Source organism: Stomoxys calcitrans, chromosome 1 (genome assembly GCF_963082655.1).
Source record: "Stomoxys calcitrans chromosome 1, idStoCalc2.1, whole genome shotgun sequence".
Taxonomy (NCBI): Eukaryota; Metazoa; Arthropoda; class Insecta; order Diptera; family Muscidae; genus Stomoxys; species Stomoxys calcitrans.
Window position 1 is genome coordinate 199,952,615 of NC_081552.1, and position 24,853 is coordinate 199,977,467.

Genomic DNA, 24,853 nt, shown 5'->3' on the forward strand with positions numbered 1-24,853 from the left:
TTATTATGTATTTGGTTGATTTGTAATCCATATTTTGTTCTGTTCTGTTTACGGCTATTTTTTTAAACTTCATTTTAAGATTTTTATTATGTTTAAATCAATAGATTCTTTTTGCATCTTACAATGAACCATCATATGCACAAGCCCCTGAAGTTAGTTAATTTTAACAAAAAAAATGCTCGCTCCCCGAAAAACAATTTTATTATTTCATCCCTGCAGATATAGGAAAATATATGTATAGGAAAATTCTTTCAAGCAACATTGATGTACCAGTTAGGTTAGATTTAAGTGACAGTCTGCCATTCGACTCACTTAGACGTTTCGAAGGAAGATGCCTTCTAGTTCCTGCCATTGAACTATACAGATCACTTTAAAAAGCCCAACAACTTGCGAATGTTCACATCCACTTAAACACACAGATTCTCAAAGAAATGAGAACCTCAAGTGGAACTCCTTTTGACTGCCTTGTTCGGGACACACACAAAGAAGGTGTAGTCTCTTCTTCTTCTTCGTTGTCCTCACAGCTTCTGCAGAAGCCATAACTGGCAACCTTCAGTCTGTCAGCATGTTTTCCTAATAGACAGTGACCTGTCATGACGGACGTCATGACTGAGACGTCTGTTCTAGCCAATGACAGCAAAGCAGTAGACCTCTTCAAGTCTAGATGAGGCCACAATGCTCACAGTCCCCTCTTTGTGTCCATCTATCATTCGTTGTCCTTTGGGCCAGGTCCTGAAAACTTAGCTTACATGTCTCTAGAGGCATACCCACAGTTTCCAGTTTCCCTGAAATGTGTAATGTAGTTCCTAGTCTCGCAAGCTCGTCCGCTTTACAATTCCCTGGGATATGTTTGTGGCCCATCACTCAGAACAGGTGAATTTTGAACTGTTCCATCCATCTCGTTGAGAGATCTGCGACAGTCGAGGGCGGTTTTTGTGTTCAGAAATACGTTCTCCAGGTTCTTAATGAATGCCTGGCTGTCTGAGAAGATATATTTACCAATCGTCGTAATGACATTAGGTTAGGTTTAAGTGGCAGTCTGCCATCAGACTCACTTTGACGTTTTCGTCCATTGTGATACCACAGGAACAGAAGAAGGAAGATGTCTTCTAGTTCCTACCGTTGAACCATCCAGATCGATTTAAAAAGCCCAATAGCTTGTGAATGGTCACATCTGCTAAATCAGACAAGTTCTCAAAGAAATGAGAAGCTTAAGTGCAACTTCTTCTAACTGCTAGTGCGGGACACAGAAGGTGTTCTACAGTCTCTTCTTCCTCGATGCAAAAGTCGTTGCTGGCAACCTTCAGTCAGTCAGCATGTTTTCCGATTAGACAGTGACTTGACGTCATAACGGACACAATGAATGACAGCAAAGCAGTAGACCTCTTCAAGTCTAGATGAGGCCACATAGTTTTGGAATGCTCACAGCCTCCTCTTGGTGCCCCCTCGTTATGACATTATATCTTAGTCATTCCATCACATCCCTAATCCGCTTGATACACACTACAGTGGTCGGGTAATCTCTTCGATATGACCAGTTCTAGATCTTTAGAGTACAAACCAAAGCTCAGCTGATCGACTAGTTTGGAACCATCCGTATAGAAGTCTATGTAACTTATATAACCAGGGATGGCGTAGTTCCAATCGGTAGATTGGATGAGGCAGTATTCGTACTAAGTCTCGCAAACCTCAACAAGTCTGAAGGAGTTGTATCCTACAGATGCAACAAGTTGAAACTGAAGGTCTATAGTAGCGGTGAGATAGAGGAATCAGGAGACGAATCAGCAGTTGTTGCTGAACATTTGCCTGTGGAACTATTGACCACATCGCTTATGTCTGGCGGATTGCAGGAGACTGAAAATCCCTCTGCTACAATCGAGACAGGAGGGGATGGCATTGAAAATGGGATCCGACAAGCCCTGTGTGGGTGGGTCATCCCGTAGGACTGGGCTCAAGGTGTACACCAGCGGGGGAAAACAGAACTCAGCAGTAGCTAGTGCAGCATCTAAGGAGAAATCGTCCACATCGCAAGTGTTAAGTGTCCTGAAGAAGAGTGGTTTCACTGCTTTCTCACCTGCTCCTGGATGCGTACGGAAGCTCAACATAACAAGTTCTAACGAATCTTGTGAGGATGAACTCCTGGCGGAATCAGAAGACGAGGCAGTGGTGGAAGTTCTGAATCCTGACTATGGCCCGGTTTCTACAGATAAATCTCCACCATTTTAAGAGCGCTTCGGCGGCACTAAAGGTCCACCTGATGGCAGGGGATTTGACGTGGTTCTTATCCAGGAACCATGGGTGTGTGGAGGAATGGTTCGTGGACTAAGAATTCCGGGATTTAAACTAGTCAATGGTACGGGGAATGGAAGACGCAGAGCCTGTATTCTTGCAAAGAGTAGTCAAAATGATTTTCTTCCCTCGCTAAGCACTTAAGATTTAGTAGTAACCAGCCTTGATGCCGCCTTAAATCTTTAAGTTGCTGCTCGAAGCCGCTTCTGTAGGAAAGAAGAGTCTCATTGTGGGAAGTGATGCTAATGCACATCACCAGATATGGGGAAGTTCGAATGTCAATGAAAGAGGTGAGCTGTTTATCGAATATATTATAAGTTGCAATTTGGCGATTTGGGAGTTTATGGGTCTTAGGCCCATAAAAGCCACTTTTACTATCCGATTTAGCTGAAATTTGGGACAGTGAGTTGTGTTAGGCTACTCGACATCTTTCTTCAATTTGGCCTAGATCGGTCCAGAATTGGATATAGCTGCCATATGGACCGATCCGCCGATTTAGGGTCTTAGGCCCATAAAAGCCATATTTATCATCAGATTTTGCTCAAGTTTGGGGCAGTGAGTTGTGTTAGACCATTCGACATCCTTCTTCAATTTGGCTCAGATCGGTCGATTTTGATATAGCTCCCATATAGATCGATCTCTCGATTTAAGGTCTTGCGCCCGTAAAAGGTGCATTTATTGTCCGATTTTGCCAAAATTTGGGACAGTGAGTTGTGTAAGGCCCTTCGACACCCTTCTTCAATTTTGCCCAGATCCGTCCACATTTGGATATAGCTGCCATATAGACCGATCTCTCGATTTAAGGCATTGGGCCCATAAAAGGGGCATTTATTATTCGATGTCGTCGAAATTTGGGACAGTGAGTTAAGTTAAGCCCCTCGAAATTCTTCTACAATATGACACAGATCGGTCCAGATTTGGATATTGCTGCCATATAGACCGATCTCTCGATTTAAGGTTTTGGAACCATAAAAGGCGCATTTATTGTCCGATGTCGTCAAAATTTGGGACAGTGAGTTGTGTTGGGCCCTTCGACATTCACCTTCAATTTGGTTTAGATCGGTACAGATTTGGATATAGCTGCCATATTAGACCGATCTCTCGATTTAAGGTTTTGGAGCCATAAAAGACGCATTTATTGTCCAACTTCGCCAAAATTTGGGACAGTAAGTTGTGTTAGACTCTTCGACATTTTTCTGCTACTTGGCCCAAAACTGTCCAGATTTGGACATAGCTGCCATATAGACCAATATCTCGATTTAAAGTCTTGGCCACATAAAAGGCGCATTTACAATCTGATTTCGCTGAAATTTGGCACAGTGACTAATGTTAGGCTTTCCAACATCCGTGTCGTATATGGTTCAGATCAGTTTATTTTTAGATATAGCTACTAAAAAGACTTGTACCTATTAGTATTTGGTCCAAATCGGAACATATTTGGATATAACTGCTATGGGGCATAAGGTATGCATTTTTCACCGGATTTTGACGAAAGGTGGTTATCCAAAGTTCGACCTGTCCGAACTTAACGCCTTTTTACCTGTTTTGTAATCGTTATCTTCATTCAAAATCATATTTCAAAGCTACCACTTGGGATACCAAATTTTTAAATATCCGTTGGCCCTCCTGTGTATCAACATTAGATTCGAACTCTACTTACAACGAATTTTCTTTTAATTCACATATTATCCCACCCGAACTACACATCCTATTGAAGGATATTTAGGGGGTTGGTCCCAGACTCTGTCCCAAATGTATATACCAAATTCGTAGTCAACTACCAAAGAACTTTCATTTAATAACCATATTGTGACGTTGGCTATTCATGCGCGTTTAAGGGTTCTTTGGTGTTGGGCAGGCCCCATTGACACCTTGGAACAAATTCTTATAGCAGCTGTGTACTCAACTTCTAAACACATTTCATTTGATTTTCATATTGTCCCAATTGGTAAATATGTCCTGCTATGCTGGGGGGTTTTGGGAGATGGGGAGGCCCCTCAGACAGCAAGGAATAAGTTTTGAAGTCAGATTTATACTCCACTTTTAACTACCTTTCATTTGATACTCATATTGCCTGAGAATCCTGTTGCGATTTTTTTTTTTTTTTGGGGTGGGGACCCCCCACACTCTTTGGGTGAAATTTTTGTACCAAGTTCCTACTCTACTCTTAAATACCTTTCATTTGATATCCATATTGTCCCAATCGGTAAATATGTCCGTTTGGGTGGGGCGTCCCCCCAAAATACTTGACCCCAAATTTGTATACCAATTTTGTGGTTTTGTGGTGCCATAAGGTGGAATGCAAAATTAAATCGCTGCACCCATCTCCGAGATCGGGCGTTTTTGAAAATGGTGGTATGTGGGAGGGTCCGCCCACCTTCGGATATCAAAAAATTTAGCGCCGTTTTTGAGTCTATACGGAACAGACATACAATCAAAGCGCTAGAATTTCATTTCTATATAATAGATGAAAGTCTATTGAGATAGTTCTGCTATCTTGGAAAGTTTAAAGTTCGATTGTCAAAACTATTGGAAATAAATTGTTGGACGTAATGGTAATGCAGAAACGGAATGGACTTCAATAATGAGACAAGTGCTTTGTCCAAACAAGTCTATCGCCCTTTTTGGGCCAATGCTTTTATGCCATTTTGTAACTAATATAACTTTAAACATATTAGAATTCAATTCATATATTTTTTCAGTAATTCATTGTACTGATCACATATGTATGTTTTGTAAAGTTTCCTTATTATCTCAATATATTGGTAAAATAGATTAGAAAATTAGTGGGAAAAATTGGACTTAAAACTTCTGCATGTTTTTTTTATTATTGATATATCATAATATTGTTTAAAATTAAGTGTGAACTAGTGATATGATGAAAAAATATCTCCCGATAGCGCTGCATACTAATCTTTAGTTATAAACTAACATATGTACTAGAACTAGCAGAAAGCACCATGGCTGTAGGCTTGCATTTCTTATAGAATAGAATTCCTTTTCTGCATTGAAATATGTATGACAAAGTTCATCAGCCTTAGTACAACAGTTTATGTATGTCTATAACCATGAATCATTTCTTTTGTTTAATTTGGCAAATATGAGGCAGAATCTTTATATAACTTACCTCGGTAGACATTGGGCCATGACAAGACAATAAAATGTTCAGCTGCTATAGCCACTTGTTGGAAATGATGATGGAAACTGGAAAAATACAACATTTAAAGTTCATTAAAAATCAATTTGGTAGCGTTTTTTGTATTACAAGCCTGTTCTGGTTTTCGAAAACGGAAAACGAATGGTTTTCTTTGCCTTATATATTCTATATTCTAATAAAATTTCTATATAAAGTGTGATATTTTAAGAGCCATAGGAAAGTAAAAAAGTCACATAAAATTCAGTAAAATGCATGAAATCTTCATTTGAATCGATAATACGTTTCATATACTTTAATGTTTGAGGATTATTTCCTGCAAATGTTGACCATGAATGCGCCTCAAATGGTTCATCTGCTTAGTCCAATTTTGGCATACTCTTTCCAACATATCGGCCGGTATCTTACGAATAAGTGCTTCAACGTTGTCTTCCAATACGACAATTAAAGCTGGCTTGTCTGTATAGACATAAGCTTTAACATAAACGCAGCAAAATTTTGCCCATAAACTTTCCACTAAGGAACAGGGGCAAAGTTTTAAGCTCTACAAGTAAAAGCGTGCTAAGTTCAGCCGAGCCGAATATTATATCCCTTCCACCATGAATCGCATATGTCAAGTTCTTTGAATGATTTTTTCAAATAGAACAAGTTAAAGTTTGATTTGAACCATAAATGAATGCATTGTAGAAGTCATTGTGTGATATTTCAGTTCATTCGGATAAGAACTGCGCCTTGTAGCGGCTCAAGAAGCAAAATCGGGAGATCGGTTTATATGGGAGCTGTATCAAGCTATTGATCGATTCAGACCATATAAGACACGTATGTTCAAGGTCATGAGAGAAGCCGTAGTACAAAATTTCTGCCAAATCGGATGAGAATTGAGCCCTCTAGGGGCTCAAGAAGTCAAGATCTCAGATCGGTTTATAAGGCAGCTATATCAGGTTATGTACCGATTTACGCCATACTTAGCACAGTTATTGCAAGTCATAACAAAACACCTCATGCAAAATTTCAGTCAAATCGGGCGAGAATTGCGCCCTCTAGAGGCTCAAGAAGTCAAGACCCAAGATCGGTTTATATGGCAGCTACATCAGGATATGTACCGATTTGCGCCATACTTAGCACAGTTATTGCAAGTCATAACAAACCACCACGTGTAAAATTTCAGTCAAATCGGACGACAATTGCGCCCTCTAGAGGCTCAAGAAGTCAAGACCCCAGAACGGTTTATATGACAGCTATATCAAAACATGGACCGATTTGGTCCATTTACAATCCCAACCGACCTACACTAATAATAATACAAAACAAAAAAAAAACTACTAATAATAAGTATTTGTGCAAAATTTCAAGCGGAAGTAGCGGAGTAAGCGTGCTTTCGACAGACGGACGGACATGGCTAGATCGACTTAAAATGACATGACGATCAAGACTATATATACACTATGGGGTCTCAGACGCATATTTCGAGGTGTTACAAATAGAACGACGAAATTAGTATACCCCCATCCTATGATGGAGGGTATAAAAACATCAGTCTTGAAAAGCACCACCTCCAAAATTTCAGGCAAATCGAGTAATAATTGCGCCCATCAGAGGCTCAAAAAGTCAAACTGGGAGATCGGTTTTTATGGCAGCTATATCAGTTTATATACCGATGTAGACCATACTCGGAACACTTGTTAGAAATAATACCATGCAAAATTTCAACCATATTGGTTAAGAATTGCGCCCTCTAGAAGCCCAAAAAGTCGAATCGGGGCATCAGTTTATGCGGCGGCTATATCCGGATATGAACTGATTTGGACCATACTTGACACAGTTGTTGAAAGTCAAAACAAAACACTTCAGTTATTGAAAGTCATAACAGAATACTTCATGCCAAATTTCAGCCAATTTGGGCAAAAATTGTACTTGGTGCCGAGTACGGTCCAAATCAGTCTATAACCTGATATAGCTCCCATGTAAACCGATATCGCGCTTTGACTTCTTGAGCGCTTACAAGCCGCAATTTTTGTCCAATTTGGCTGAAATTTGGCATGAAGTGTTCTGTTATGACTTTCAATAACTGAAGTGTTTTGTTTTGACTTTCAACAACTGTGTCAAGTATGGTCCAAATCAGTCCATATCCGCATATAGCCGCCGTATAAACTGATGCCCCGATTCGATATTATGACTTCGATGTTATGACTTTCAACAACTGTGGACCATACTTGACACAGTTGTTGAAAGTCAAAACAGAACATTTCATGCCAAATTGGACAAAAATTGCGGCTTGTAAGCGCTCAAGAAGTCAAAGCGCGATATCGGATAATATGGGAGCTATATCAGGTTATAGACCGATTTGAACCATACTTTACACAGTTGTTGAAAATCATAACAAAGCACTACATGCTCAATTTCAGCAGAATCGGACTAAAATTGCGGCTTTTAAGGGCTGAAGAAACCAAAGTGGGAAATCGGTTTATATGGGAACTATACCAGGCTATAGACCGATGTGGACCGTACTAAACACAGTTATTGGAAGTTATATCAGAACACTTTGTGCAAAATTTCAGCCAAATCGGACAAAAATTGTGGCTTCCAGGGGCTCAAGAAGTCAAATCGAGAGAACGGTTTATATGGGAGCTAAATCTAAATCTGAACCGATATGGCCCATTTGCAATCCCCTACGACCTACTTTAATATTAAGTATCTGTGCAATATTTCACGCGGCTTGCTTTACGCGTTCGACCTCTGTCGTGATTTCGACAGATGAACGGACTTGGCTAGATCGACTCAGAACGTCGAGACGATCAAGAATATATAGAGATGGGTTTCTATATAGACCGATTTCCAGACTTAAAGTCTTGAGACAAAAAATTGGTAATTTTTCATCCGATCTCGATGAAATTTGGCACAGTGTGTTCTGGTAGACCCTTACAAATTCCTGTGTGGAATGTGGTCCAGATCGGACTATATTTGGATATAGCTGCCTTATAGACCGATCTCCCGATTTAGAGTAATGAGCCTATAAAAGAAGCATTTTTCATTCTGTTTCGATGAAATTTGGCACAGCGAGTTCTGATACAGCTCTTAACCGTTTTGTTGAATATCGTTCACATCGGACCATATTTGAATATAGCTGCCATATAGACGGATCTCCCGATATAGAGTATTGAGCTCATAAAAGAAGCATTTTGAATCCGATTTTGATGAAATTTTTGATTTTTGAAGAAAAAGCTATTTATTATGTTTTCCGGTTAAACTTACAAAGAGGAATTTAACAAATATCACTTGAACGCAAGGTTTTTTATTGATTACTTAAAAGAAATTGTCAGACACACAGGGGGATCAGACACAGAAACAAACACACCACGTTTCGGCGGTTGTGTAGGCCATCAATTTTGGCACTATCGTGTTTCCTCTGGGCCTCTCGTCTGCTGGCCCACAGTTTAAAACTTGCTTTTTGTTGATATATATGCTTAGAGCATACAAAGTTACAATTGCGTCCCGCTTTAAAACATCTCTTCATGTGTCAATTTACAATGTAGTGACCTTCCATCTGTTATTGACTGAACTAGTGCATTCTCCGCATCAAAGTGAGTGGTTTATTTTCCACCACAATATTGGTGAACATCGAAAGCTGGGGCCGAATTACCGCATACGTGAGCGAGTAAAATCGTTCGAGATCTCTGTATTGTGAAGTATTTACTTCTTTATTGAAAGAGAATTTTTGAATTTTAAGAACGCAAATGTTCAAGTCAATCATAATTTATAAAAAAATGTACAGTAAATGTTTATAAAAGGGGTATAACATCTATAAAATACGAGATGAAATTTCATCCGATTTGGAAGCGCACGCGGTAATTGGGCCCCTATTTTCTTCTTTCTATTACGTCGTTGTTGTTGTTTTCAACATTTTTTACTTAGAATATGCAATGAGTGTACAACACTAACAACGACTAATGTTAACATAATTTCATTGCAGATTCTAATGCACTTGCTGGCCCAGCTTTTTGCGGCCATAGACCTCAGACCTTTTTTTGATTTAACAAAGTCATAGTTGGATTTTTATTTGAATGAATTAAAATTTTGCATACCATTAAGTTGTGTAAATAATCTTTCTTTGTTTTGTTTCAGTTTGTTTATTCTTTTGTCTTGTACTTTTTGTGCATAAGAAAGCAAAAAAACAAAAAGCTAAAGAATTTGTATTGTTGAAATCTTGAATTGAATAATTTAAACAAAGAAAAAACCAAATAATCATTTACACATCAATCGATCATCTCTTATTGATTAAGGTTATCGACTACCGCTGGCTACGTGGCCATTCATAAGTGCCCCTGTAGGTGCAGCTCCCATAACCCCGGTGGCAACTGCAGCGGCACCAGCAGCAGCCACTGCCTTAGCACCAGCACCCGCGTCAATTGTCCTAGCACGACCAGCAGCACAGCGAAGAAGGTATTGATTGTTCTTGACAAATTCTTCTTACTTCAGGATTGTTTCCATCCAAAAGAATAAAATCACAAATGAGACTTAAAAGCACAATTCATGCCAAGTAATAAACAAAATAAAAGAAGAGAGTCCTTGAATTGATTCCAATGTAGAATGATAATAATAATAAAGTATGTTCTGCCAAATCCCATAAAATAACCTCCTGCTATTCTATACCCATAAACTAAGAAAAAATGCCAAGTAACCTAACTATCACCATAGTAGAGATGATTTTTTGTTACTTTACTTTATCATACTCTCCTTCTATGTTAGTGTTGCTTTCACACTTTTAGCGATGAAAGTTTGAGGCAATGCATTATAGCTTTCAGACTATGCTACCATATATTCTTCAACAGTTTGGTTAGTCTCTTAGTTTGCATTTGAAAGCTATTCTTCTGTTGGGAAGTTCTTCAATTAAGTGCCTTTGCATTATGACTTTATGATAATGTGATTACCATGACATATTAACTTAAGTCCATTAAAACTATGAAACAAATAATGGTTCGAAATTTTTCTATTGAATGTATTAACTTTTAGTTTTCAATTTAAAGACAATTCAATAGTTTTAAGATGTAGAATGCATATGTGTATATTTAAATTAAAACTTCCAATAATAATTATAATAATGTAAAGAAGATTGTTATTTAGGATTACCACACAATTACCATGCCACTACTCTATTACAATACGGCCATTGAAGTTATGCGCGTTAATTTCAATTTTTGCAACTTTTTCCCATGTTGTATGTTTAAAATCTTATAATATTAAGTGATCCTTAGAATGCTGGAATAGGCGTTTTAATTTTTCTTTTTTATAATTGATTTTAGTTACATTATCATACAGTATTGATACAAGTTTTGCACGTTGCCCCCTAAACTATATAGCTTTCAATACAAAACCTGCACCCACCCATCTCTCATTATCCTATATTACAATATCAGCTCACCAGTGACACACTATTATTGTTAACACAACCCGTAACCCATGAATGAGAATCACTTGGGGGCATATTGAAAAATGATTGTTATTGCTTTGGATGTGTGTATTTCACTCGAATGCCACCTTATGTGTTTTAATCTAGTGCCATTTGTAAATAAGCTCTATTATGAATACATTTTTAATATATACCAACCCTTAATGTAGGTCCGGACGACCAATGTTATTGGCCTGCGCTACATTTCACCGCAAATTTTCATCCATTTTTCTTCCACATGGTGACATTGTAGTAACAATTAAAATCTCATTAGACCATCATGAAACCAAAAATAATAGAATTTTATGAATATCCTTTAAATAGGACAACAGGCAGAGCATTTCTATGCTAGTGTTCTAATCGCTGAAAACAATTTTTGAAAGGAAAAGTCCATTCTACTTTAATAGATGTATAGGAAATTAAATTTTCATGGAAAATTTTGTTTTCTGTCCGAGTAGAAAAAATTGATATGGTCAGATCCAAATACATCTCGGATAAGATATGGATATGGATCTAATTAGATCCAAATAAATTTGCGATATCCAATTATATATAATGATATCTGATGCTATATATATAATTGGATATGGCGCCAGATATAATTATATATAGTTATGCTATATATAACTATATCGAAAGAGATATGCTATATTTAACTACATCTGGCCTTTGATATAATTATATCCTTGACAATATATATGTATATCTTACGCTACAAATAGCTAAATTTTGTTCTTTCTTTGTTTTTAAGTAGAAATGCTTAATATTTATTCTAAACTAGCTGAACCGAGCCTGCTCGGCTGCGCCTTCTTTTACGTTATATGGAACATAATTATCCTTTGAATATTTATTTTCGACAATCAAAGAGCTTTTAGTGAAATAACATGCTGCATATCGCTAGACTAACAGTACAACAATATAAGTGCCTTTATCTGTATCCTATATGATCTTTATTGTACTACGAATTCGCTCGGAGGTTTTAATGTCATTTAAGTTTGAATGTTGGATGTACTGCACTCTTAAAAGACTTTATTTCAGCCCGATATTCTCATGATGTCCAATTTAGGGGTGTTTACGGAGATAGGGTGGTCCCCCATTTATTTAAACCCCCTATTGCCATTGCATTAAGGAGAGTCTACAGGCGTCCCCCCAACACTTGGCCCAAAAATAGCTATCAAATTCGTTTTCTAATCTCAAATATCTTTCATTTTTTCTTTCATATTGGCATGGTGTGTAAATTTTTAACCTTTGGGGGTGTTTTTTTCTTATTTTCATTAACGATCTATTGGATCAGACTTCGAGTCCAGTCTACTCATTTGCCGATGACAGTAGTCTGTGTCATGCATATTCATTCGACCATAGGCCTAGTCCTCAAGAAATTGTCGACAGGAGGCGCATTATGGATGAGACGCTCTCCCAGGATTTGTTGGCCATTTCCGAGTGGGGTAGAATGAACAGAGTAGTCTTTAACGCATAGAAGACACAGCGATTCGCTGAACCACTTCAATCGTCGATATCTATCTACGGTATAGATATTGAGCAGTCAGATGCTCTTGATGTTCTGGGCATCAAGCTACAATGTGATGTCCGTTGGTCAAAACACTATTCCAAGTGTCGTAAGAACCATTCAAGTGTTTGGGCTTTTTTTTAAGCGATGCAAGAAATATTTCACCGCTTCTGATCTTCTCAATATCTATACTACCTACATCAGTCCGAGGATGAAATATAAATATAACTCTCATATATGGGCAGGAGCTCCAAAATCATCCTTGGAGCTACTTGACCGGGTTCAACGGAGAGCGATGGTGTTGATTGGGGACAGTAGGGTATCCAACTCTATTGCTTCTCTTGAACATCGTCGGAATGTGGGTAGCGTTGTATTGCTCTATCGGTATTTGTGTGTTCCAGGGATATTCATCTTCTTATCCCTGACGTTAGGATGTTCACCAGGAATACAAGACTTGCCAGGAATTCACACCTGTTTGTAATCGATTTGCCAGTCGACCGAACCATGCATTACCGAGAGAATCAACTTTTCGCCCAAACCATTTGTATGTGGAATCTACTCCCAGCTAATGTCTTTTCCCCCGATATTGTCGTTTAGAAATTTAAGACTAATATCAATAAACACTACTCCCTCTTTCCCCCCTCCAACCCTTAACTTTCCGAATTGCCAACGCAATGCACTGCATATATAACTATCAATATCGAGCTCCACTGTCGTGAAGACCCAAGTTGTCTTGGTGAGCAAACAAGTCCTATTTGGGAGTTGCTTTTTGAGCCCCATATTGCAATGGTCATTCTTCTTATATGGGTGGTGTTATAGCGGGGGGTGGCCCCATAGAGACTTTTTCCTTAATATTGACATCAGATTCGTGCTTTAAAACAACTCACTGTTTCAAATTCCAGCGAAATCGGGTAATAAATACAATTTTTGTGGGTTTCAGACCCCTAGTCGGCAGATCGGCCTATACATCAGCTATATCCAAATATGGTCCCCGTTCAAGAACTTCAAGAAATCGGTTAGAAAATAAAGCTTTTATGGGCTTCAGACCCTCTGCCGGGAGGCTTAAACTAACCCACTGTTTCAAATAAAGCTTTTATGGGCTTCATACCCTCTACCGGGAAATCAGTATATATGGCAGCTATATCTAAATACAGTCCGATCTGAACCATATTTGGGTCAAATGTCGGGATGCCTTAAGCTATTCACTGTTCCAAATTTCAGCGAAATCAGATAAAAAATAAAGGATTTATGGGCATTAGACCCTTTATCGGAAAATCGGTCTATATAGCAGCTATATCCAAATATGGTCCGGTTTTCCCCGTTCATTTTATTTTGTAGGTCGGAAATGAATATTTCGATGTGTTGCAAACGGAATGACTAAATAAATACACTCCCTATCCTATGGTGGTGGGTTTAAAAATTGACGATTTTAAAGACCCAAAAACCCAATTTTAGGTCGGTACCGGTCAATAAGTCCATTGATACGTGTGCTGTGTGACATGTGGTACCGTCTTGTTGAAACTACATGTCATGCAAGTCAAGCTCTTGCATTTTGGGCAAAAATTTCGACTTGGACACCATTCACAGTTACGTTACGATTCGCATCATCTTTGACGAAGTACAGTCCAATGATGCCACCAGCCCATAAACCGCACCCAACTGTGACTGTTTTTGGATGCATTGGTAGCTCTTCCAATGTCTCTGGCTGATCTTCACTCCATAAACGACAATTCTGCTTACTTACGTACCAATTGAGCCAAAAATGAGTTTCGTTGATGGAATGAAAGAAGCGCGTGATCAACTTTCTTAGCAGAGCAAGCATTTTGATAATAAAATTCAATAATTTGCAAGCGTTGTTCGTTTGTAAGACGATTCATGGTTAAATTGCAGGCCAAACTGAAGATGTTTGACTTGAGTGGAACAAAACACGAAACGTGCATGAGCTGTTTATACCAGCGTTGCCAAAAAGATGATAGCTAAAAAATCACCCTTTCAAAATTTTATTTCTATATAAGAAATTTTGACAAATGTGAATGTTTCATCCATCTTCGTCTAAAACCTAAAATTTTTTGCTGTCGTCAACTTTCTTTTTGTTAAATTTATTTAAAAATTCATTATTGAATTGCATTCCAATTTGCCAAATGATAATTATGGAATTTATTGTGATGTTCAGTAAATCTGTAATTAGTTTTTGTTTGAGTTTTTTGTTTTTTAGTTTCTAACTAATCGCATTACGCACAATTACTACACATGTCAAATAATTTGCGGTTACTTTATCGGATTTGCAAATTGTATTTATGCAAATTATTTATTGTTCAAATAAACGTTTTATAATCAGATTGTTTTGTTTATGCAATTTCAATTTGATTCCATTGTGGTTTTGTGTAGCTATTTTGAGTGCCTTTCATTTCATTTTTGAATATTCCCTACCAGGACTTTGATTTGAAAAAAGCCTAACGCCCACATTTGGAGCCTTCATGCAGGTAGACGAGCTTATGTGGGTAATAATTTTAATTTAATGTTTCTAATATGAAATATGCATTATTACCGATATGATAATGGGCAGAATTAGATTTTAAATTAAAATGTGGAGCTGCATTACTCTATTGAGGGGAAAAGAGGGATTAAAATATATTCAATAAATTGTGTGCTTTATATGTATTAGGTGAGGTAATAGGTTACCTCAATCTGAGGAACCATTGTAGCGGCAGAGTAAAGCCTATGTCGGGAAACCAATACACAGCACAAGTCGAAGTCGATAGAAACTCAATATTCCTTTTTTTTTAAATTCAATTCCGCTTTTAAATGTCTACCTGGGCGGCTTTGGCTATAGGGCGTCGCCCAAAATTAGCATGACTTATTTGTACTCCAGATCCGTGTGAGGACACCATGTCTGGTTGGCTCCACACTTGGATGGTAGGTTCGTACTCTATTCTCATATTATTATCATTTGAGTGTCATATCGCCATATTCAGGTTACATGACGGCTTAGAAATGTTGGCCCAATTCGTGTTCTACTCCCAAATACTTTTATTTAAGAGCACTATTACCTATATCCCCCAATTGGCACATAAAAATTTGAGCCCAATTGGGGTATCAGGGCATTGGAATTATTGAACTCGAGGGGTTTTTTCCCATTTTTTTCATAAAAAATTGCATATTGTGTAGTGCATATAGCACCCATTTGAGTTGACATGTATTGTTCGAATTTCATTTCAAACACATCTTCAATATTTTCTCTTTGCCAACAAAAAAGAAAAAATTAAGGTAATGAAGCGAGTTTTTTTTTGCAAAAACTAATCAATGAAAATACTTTTTTTTTAACAAAAATGGAAAAATACCTCTTATTCACATTTTTTGACTTCCAAACTGTATAACTTTTTACTGAATAGTCAGATGTGGATACTTGTCGCGGCAAAGTCGTAGTAAATTTTGTCACGAATCAAAATTATGCATTAACAAGTAAAAGCGTGCTAAGTTCGGCCGGGCCGAATCTAATATACCCTCCACCATGGATCGCATTTGTCGAGTTCTTTTCCCGGCATCTCTTCTTAGGCAAAAAGGATATAAGAAAAAATTTGCTCTGCTATTAGAGCGATATCAAGATATGGTCCGGTTTGGACCACAATTGAATTATATGTTGGAGACCTGTGTAAAATGTCAGCCAATTCGAATAAGAATTGCGCCCTTTGGGGGGCTCAAGAAGTATAAAAGGGAGATCGATTTATATGGGAGCTGTATCGGGCTATAGACCGATTCAGACCATAATAAACACGTATGTTGATGGTCATAAGAGAATCCGTCGTACAAAATTTCAGCCAAATCGGATAATAATTGCGACCTCTACAGGCTCAAGAAGTCAAAATCCCAGATCGGTTTATATGACAGCTATATCAGGTTATGAACCGATTTGAACCTTATTTGACACAGTAGTTGAAATTAAGAATAAAATACGTCATGCAAAACTTCAGCCAAATCGGATAGGAACGGCGCCCTCTAGAAGCTCAAGAAGTCAAGTCCCCATATCTGTTTATATGACAGCTATATCAGGTTATGCACCGATTTCGACCATCCCTAGCACTGTTGTTTGAAGTTATAACGAAACGCCACATGCAAAATTTCATCAAAATCGGAAAAAATGCCCCCTCTAGAGATTCAACAAATCAAATGGCGGTTTAGATGGAACAATAAGGAACAGGGGCAAACTTCTCACATATCAATGAGTGCTGTCCAATTCAAGTTTATGTTCAATGGAATGAATGGACATTTTAAATTTCCACAGAAATTAAAAATAACGGTACTTTGCATGATGTTGAAACTGAAAATTGATTATGAAATGGAAAGGTGTTGAAGGAGGTAAACATTTTGTGCTTTAATTGTTGTTCAATGACTGGTCTCCGGTTTGGATGAAAAAGAGCAAAAATATTTTGCACATACAGTTATTTGTCTGGAGTACATATATACTGTATTGGGTCTCAGATCAATATATCGTTAGTTACAAACGGAGTAACAAAATTAGTATACCCCCCATCCTGCGGTGGAGGGTATAATTATACCCACCACCGAGGGATGGGGGTATATTCATTTTGTCATTCCGTTTGCAACACCTCGAAATATCAATTTCCGACCCCATAAAGTATATATATTCTTGATCAGCGTAAACATTTAAGGCGAGCTGGCCATATCCGTCCGTCTGTCCGTCTGTCTATTGAAATCACGCTACAGTCTTTAAAAATAAAGATATTGAGCTGAAATTTTGCACAGATTCTTTTTTTTTTTGTCCATAACCAGGTTAGGTTCGAAGATGGGCTATATGATATCCAACAATTGTGCCAAGTATGGTTCAAATCGGTCCATAACCTGATATATCTGCCATATAAACCTATATTGGGTCTTGATTTCTTGAGCCACTAGAGGACGTATTCCTTATATGATTTGACAGAAATTTTGCACGAGGTGTTTTGTTATGGCTTCCAACAACTGTGCTAAGTATGGTTGAAATCGGTTCATAACCTGATATTGCTGCCATATAAATCGATCTTGGATCTTGACTTTTTGAGCCTCTAGAGGGCGCAATTATTATCCGACTTGGCTGAAATTTTGCGGGTGGTGTTTTGTTATGACTTCGAACAACTGTGCTTAGTATGGTCTACATCAAATCATAACGTGATATAGCCGCCATATAAACCGATCATCCGATAATACTTCTTGAGCTTTTAGAACGCTCAATTCTTATCCGATTTGGCTGAAATTTTGCATGTGATGTTTTGTAAGACTTCCAACAACTGTGTTAAGTCATATAAACCGATCTGTGATCTTGACTTTTTGAGCCTCTAGAGGACGCAATTCTCATCCGATTTGGAAGAAATTTTGTACAAGGGCTTGTCTCATGACCTTCAACATACGTATGGTCTGCTTCGATCAATAGCTTGATACAGCTCCCATATAAACCAATCTCCCGATTTTGCTTCTTGAGTCCCTACAAGGCGCAATTCGTATCCGAATGAACTGCAATATTACACAATGACTTCAACATTGTTCAGCATTCATTTATGGTCCGAATCGGACTATAACTTGATATAGCTCCAATAGCACAACATTTCTTATTCAATATTCTTTGTTTGCCTAAAAAGGAATACTGCGCATAGAACTCGACAATTGCGGTCCATGGTGGTGGGTTTCCAAGATTCGGCCCGGTTGAACTTAGCACGCTTTTACTTGTTGATTATTATATTAGAAGCTTTTTATATTCAAAGAATAAAGAACACTTGTAGCATATCATCCTATGGGATTGGGTGTATATATAAAGGAAATGTCATTTATTTAAAGCAATATGCAATTTTTATTTAAATTTTCTCTCACTTGAACCCTTAAGAGAAGATACGAGTATCTTGGGCCTTGTATATTCCAAATCAAAATCAATCATTAACATTGCTTGACAAATTAAATGTTCAACACTGACACTATGTTTAATGCTGCTATGATTATTTGAATTAGTTTGAGAAATTTTCTGTAAGTTGTTAAGATTTCTGCTGCTGGTATATAATAACATGGTACATACTTTACAAAATATTATAACAATAGTTGATAATACTTAAGAAAACCATTTTAATGATTCCTTGTAAGGGATACGTAGTGTAATGATAATGCATTGTAAATGTTATTAAGAACGAAACTTTTCTTCCAACTTTATGTAAACGAGCATCCTTTTAATAACAAAAAAAAACTCAAAATACCAAGAACTACCAAACAACTGTAAAACCTCAAGAAACACTTGTGTATGATTTTATGTTTCATATATATAGCTACAAACATGCATATTTAGTTATACATCTACACATAGAACATTCAAGTCTATTTAACCACCTATATACATATTTATATAGTATTACACATGAGTATTTGATGTTTCTCATTTTGTTCGCATACGCCAGACAATTGAATCCTGTCTTCCTTACCTTAATACCCTGCATAGAAGTTCAGTTAAGGACTCTGGGTTTTACATTTGTATGGTTTTTGTTTTGGGTATTATTTTTAGTTTTTGTTCTTCTTTAAGGTTAAGTTGTAGAAAAGGGATTTGTGTTTGTGTTATATTGGTTTCCTGTTTTAATTGTCTGATCATTATTTTGATTGTTATCAATGATTATTGTTGATATTGTTATTTTTATTATTATTATTATTCTTATAATTGTTGTGTTAGTCCTTTGGGTTTTCTGGTTACTGTTTCTTTAAGATGGTATTGTGTTGAGATTTCTTTCTTTCTTTCTTTTTGTTGATTGAGTACTTTTTTGTTTTTGGTACTTTTAATTTTCTTATTATAGTATTTTTTTATATGTACTTTTGTTGTGTATGTACTTGTGTGTGTGTATGACACAAAACAAATATTTATATTTGTCGTAATGAAAATGTATGAAAGATTCTGTAAATATTTCTGCAAAATGACACCAAGAAAACCATCTCAATAAATTAGAGGTTTATACTGTTTGAAAAACTATATACATTTTTTTGAAAACTTATCTTCTTCAATTGTGTTTATATTTTAGCATTTAATTTTTTTCCAAAAAAAAAAAATGTATTTTATATTACAGATTAAAATTAAAAATATTTAAATTTCTTGCAGAAACAAAAAAACTAACCGCATGCCTTTTATGGTCTTTTTTCTTTTCTTTTCAAAAAAAAAAAAAAAAAACAAAACTATATACTTTGTTTGGAATACCTAAAAACGTATATGACTTACTTTTGCAAAAATTCCAAAACATCTCAAATCACACACCTACGTACGTAACTACACCATTACACCCTGTGACACCATTTAAAAATTGACTGGACATTTTTCAAATAAAAAAAAAAAAACAAAAAATATCCATACGACATGTACCCACACACCCTACACATACACAAAAAAAAAATAAAACAACCATACCTGTTTTACGCCAAACAACACTTGCCACTCACTCACCGCTCATTGTTCAATACAAATTTCTGTTCATGTTCTTTGGTATGGAAATATTGCGTTCTCTTAATTATCTAAATGTGATGTCTATGTTTGTTGTTGTATCAATTAAAAAACAAATAAAACACCATAATGATCTCAAACAAACTATCACCAAACTGCATCCATACACCAAAAACCATAACCTCACACCCAAACCCTACATACATACGCCCCACTGACGACTGCCTAAACACTTATGAACACTGTACATACATCAACGGAAACCGAAATGGGTACAACCGGAAACGACTAAAAACTCGTCATCGTTTGCAAATTGATGAAATTCCTATGTGTGTGTGCGTGTGACAAACGCCCTGCAATACCTGGCATCTCTCTCACTCTCGCTCTTTGTCTCTCTGTTAATGATGAAATTACCCCACATAGCTGCTGTAGCCGCTGCTGCTATGCGCGGTGTGGCCATACAACGAGGACATGTCGGCATGGTTGGGGCTCCCTTCAATCCAGCTTTGGCTGCGGCAGTTGCCGCCCAACAACAGCAACAGCGTCAAGCGGCTGCTGTTGCAGTTGCAGCTGCGCAACAACAGCACTTGGGTCTCCAGCAAGCTTTACAGCAAGCCCACCAGCAGGCCCACCAACAGCCCCACCAACAGCAGCAGGTGGCTGCTAATGCTGCGGCAGCTGCTAATGCCGCCACCGCCGCTGCCATCATGCAGCCCAGTGCCCAACAACAATTGCAAACATTGGCCGCCCAAACGGCCTCAGCCGCCGCCGCACCCAGTGCTGCCCAACAATCAGCCATGGCCGCCTATGCTGCACGTTTAGGTAGTGCTCAGCAAACAACACCGCAACAACAACAAAACGCTGCTGCCGCATCTATGGCTGCAGCTGCGAATGCAGCCGCTGCCGCCAATGCCGCAGCAGCTGGTACCACATTGCATGGATATGCACCGTAAGTAGTTTGAAATTGCCAACATTTACACCTAGCATTTCTAGAATTTTGTTGTTTTAGTTGATTTTTTAGTTTAGCATTTATTTATTTTTTTTTTCATTTGTTGGTGAAAATGCCTGAGCAAAGAAAAAAAAAAGAAGCAAAGTTTTGATGGAGGAAAAATTGTGCAAAAAGAAAAAAATGTTACCACCGTTGAAATATTGAAAGAAAAGAGAATCTAAAGTGAAAAGCCGCCTGGATCCTTACAAGAGCTGGCAAACTATCGATAATCACAACATTGGAGAGAGAGAGAGAGAAATCAAAAAGCTAATTTTGCCCATAAATGAGTGCAGTCCCATTCAGGTTTTAAGCTCAATGATTAGGGGCCTCTTTTTTATAGCCGAGTCCGAACGGCGTGTCGAGAGAAGTTTTACATGGCATAGTACCTCACAAATGTTGCCAGCATTAGGAGGGGAAAACCACCGTTGAAAATTTTTTCTGATGGTCTCGCCAGGATTCGAACCCAGGCGTTCAGCGTCATAGGCGGACAGGCTAACCTCTGCTACGCTACGGTGGCCTCCTACGCTATGGTAGCCTCCATGAGAGAAATCACCTTACAAAATTTTAGACCAATTGAATGAAAACTGCGGCCTCTATAGGCGCAATATATCTTAAAGAATACATGCAGTGTGGCATCGCTTATGTTTGTTCAATTCTCCAAAAAATTTAACTTTACCGATAGTATCGATAGGAAAAATATGATTTGATATACAGATGAAAAAAAAATATCGCCGGTATTGGTATCGCTTATTTTTGTTAAATTCTCCAAAAAATTGAACTTTGCTGATAGTATCGATAGGAAAAATATCAATCGATATGCAGATGAAAAAAAAAAAATATCGCCGGTATTGGTATCGCTTTTTTTTGTTAAATTTTCCAAAAAAAATTGAACTTTACCGATAGTATCGATAGGAAAAATATCAATCGATATACAGACGAAAAATAAAATGTCGATAGTATCGATATTTTGCGAGCTCTAATCCATACATTATAATGAGTGCGACTTATGTTCTAGTTCAACGATAGCAAAGCGATAGACCCCCTTTAAGACCTCTCTCTATGAATTTTTTTTTTAATTTAAATCGGCTCAATAGCTGTTGTAACCTTCCGAAGTTGACTTAACATTTAAGCTGAAAAGTTCATAGGCTTAGATAGAAAAGAAGTAAAATTTCGGCCGTGCCGTATCCCACCACCATGGATAATGCTAAAAATTTATGCAAAAACCAGCATAATTTGGGAACCGAACAAGGATGATCAAGAGACCGGTTATATGGGAGCTATATCAGATTATAGACCGATTTGGACCATATTAAACACAGTCGTTGAAAGTGGTAGCAGAACATCACATGCAAAATTTCAGCCAAATCGGACAAAAATCGCGGCTGCCAAGGGCTGAATAAGTCAAATACGGAGATCGGTATATATGAGAGCTATATCTGGTTTTTGACTGATATGGACCATACTTGGCACAGCTTTTGGAAGTCATAACAGAACACTACATGCAAAATTTCAGCCAAATCGGACAAAAATTGCGTCTTCCAGAGGCTCAAGAAATTAAATCGGGAGATCGGTATATAGGGGAGCAATATCAGGTTATAGACCGATTTGGACCATACTAAACACAGTCGTTGAAAGTGGTAGCAGAACATCACATGCAAAATTTCAGCCAAATCGGACAAAAATCGCGGCTTCCAGGCGCTGAAGAAGTCAAATCGGAAGATCGGTATATATGGGAGCTATATTAGGTTCATGACTGATTTGGACCGTACTTGGCACAGTTGTTAAAAGTCGTAACAGAACACCACATGCACAATTGCAGCCACATAGAACAAAAATTGCGGCTTGTACGCTCAAGAAATCAAATCGTGAGATTGGTTTATATGGGAGCTATATCAGGTTATATACCGATTTGTACCATACTAAACACAGTTTTTGATGTCAGAAAGGAACACTAGGTGCAAAATGTGTTGACCGCAATTTTTATCCGATTTGGCTGGAAATTTTGCACATAGTATTCTGTTATGACTTCCAACAACTGTGACGAATACGGTTCACATCCGTCAGGAACCTGATATAGCTCCCATATAAACCGATCTCCCGATTTGACTTCTTAAGCCCATGGAAGCCTCCATTGACATCCGATTTGGCGGAAATTTTACACATAGTATTCTGTTATGACTTCCAACAACTGTGTCAAGTACGGTCCGAATCGATCGAGAACCTGATACAGCTCCTATATAAACCGATCTCCCGATTTGACTTCTTGAGCCCATGGAAGCCTCCATTGTCATCCGATTTGGCTGAAATTTTGCATGCGGTGTTCTATTATGACTTCCAACAACTGAGCCAAGTCCGGTCCAATTCGGTCTATAACTAGATATAGCTCCCATATAAACCGATCTCCCGATTTGACTTCTTGGGTCGCTGGAAGCCGTAATTTTTACTCGATTTGGCTGAAATTCTGCACATCGGGCTTTGCTATGACTCTCAACAACTGCGTCAAGTCCGGTCCAATTCGGTCAAGAACCTGATATAGCTCCCATATAAACCGATCTCCCGATTTGACTTCTTGAGCCCCTGGAAGCCGCAATTTTTATTCGATTTGGCTAAAATTCTGCATATCGGGCTTTGCTATGACTTCCAACAACTGTGTCAAATACAGTCCGAATCGGTCAAGAACCTGATATAGCTCCCATATAAACCGATCTCCAGATTTGACTTCTTGAGCCCCTGGAAGCCGCAATTTCTATCTGATTTGGCTGAAATTTTGCATGCGGTGTTCTGTTATGACTTCCAACAACTATGCCAGGTACGGTTCAAATCGGTCAAGAACCTGATATAGCTCCCATATAAACCGATCTCCCTATTTGACTTCTTGAGCCCCTGGAAACCGCAATTTTTATCCGATTTGGCTGAAATTTTGCATTTAGTGCTCTGCTATGACTCTCAACATCTGCGCCATCTACGGTCCAATTCGGTATATAACTAGATATAACTCCCATATTTTAGCAGAGCCATGGTGGTTCCCAAAATTTTTGACTTACGAAGTATTTCGATTCTTTTGTTCTTCACTGAACTTCTGATGAAAAGCAAAACTAAAATTTTGTGATAGTTTTATTACCATGGATATGAAATGTAAATTGTGAATTAAAGAAATCATTAAAAAATCCCCTAATTTTGCCTACACACGCGATGTGGAAAAAGAGAATTTCCTGATTTGCTCCATCAAACTTTGCAACTTTTTTTTCTTTAAGTTTTGCTACCACCTGTTACTAATTCTGCAACATGCCAAACATATAAATGCAAATTTTATTATATATTCATATATAGTTTGTAGTTTGCGCTTTACTAAAAAACAAAAACGAATTAAAACCCAATTCAGTTGTATTGTTCTGTTGTAGACTTGAAAACAAAATTCTGGTTTTCCTCTATTTTTTTTCTTGGGTTTGTGTACTTGTAATAATACCTTCAAAACAAACAAACAAAAAAAAGAAAATAATTTAGCACTGTGTTTTTTTTGTCCTCTAAGCCAATATGAAATTGCATTTTACTCATACTGTATACATATTTACTAAGTACTCACTACTTATTGCCTATCTACTACATACACATACGTATATGATACATCATTCAGATCTATCGAAATAAATAGCTTTTGTCTTATTGTGATTGACCAAAAACATATAAAGTAATGAAAAACCAAGACTGAAATTATTAATTAAAAGCAAGTCTACATATCCATACAGTCGACAGCATTTTTCCATATATAAATAACGAAGTACTAAGTAAATTTAGTTGAAACAAAAATAAACACCTTTGCAGCATTACTTAAATCAGCAAATAAAACCTATTAAGGTATTTGTATGTGTGTGTGTGCGTGCGTGTGTGCGAGCGCGTATGAAATTGTATGTGTGTGTGTGCGCGTTTTATTCTCTCAGAATGCATGTAAGCGGAAACAAAGAATGATAGAATTTTATTACAAGTTTGTGATGATGATAACATTTAAGAAAAAC

General features: G+C 37.6%; 1 protein-coding gene across 8 annotated transcripts in view; it reads left to right on the forward strand.

Annotated features, from left to right (window-relative positions):
- LOC106083888 (RNA binding protein fox-1 homolog 2) overlaps positions 1-24,853 on the forward strand; it is a 776,024-nt gene that overhangs the window by 701,837 nt on the left and 49,334 nt on the right. For 6 of the 8 annotated variants that reach the window (XM_059370351.1, XM_059370355.1, XM_059370356.1 and 3 more), the window contains one exon: positions 20,276-20,801. In XM_059370351.1, the coding sequence (XP_059226334.1) occupies positions 20,276-20,801 (526 nt within the window). Of the gene's footprint in view, positions 1-9,723; positions 9,884-20,275; positions 20,802-24,853 lie in introns of all 8 variants that reach the window. The other 2 variants (XM_059370360.1, XM_059370365.1) reach the window with 1 other exon arrangement.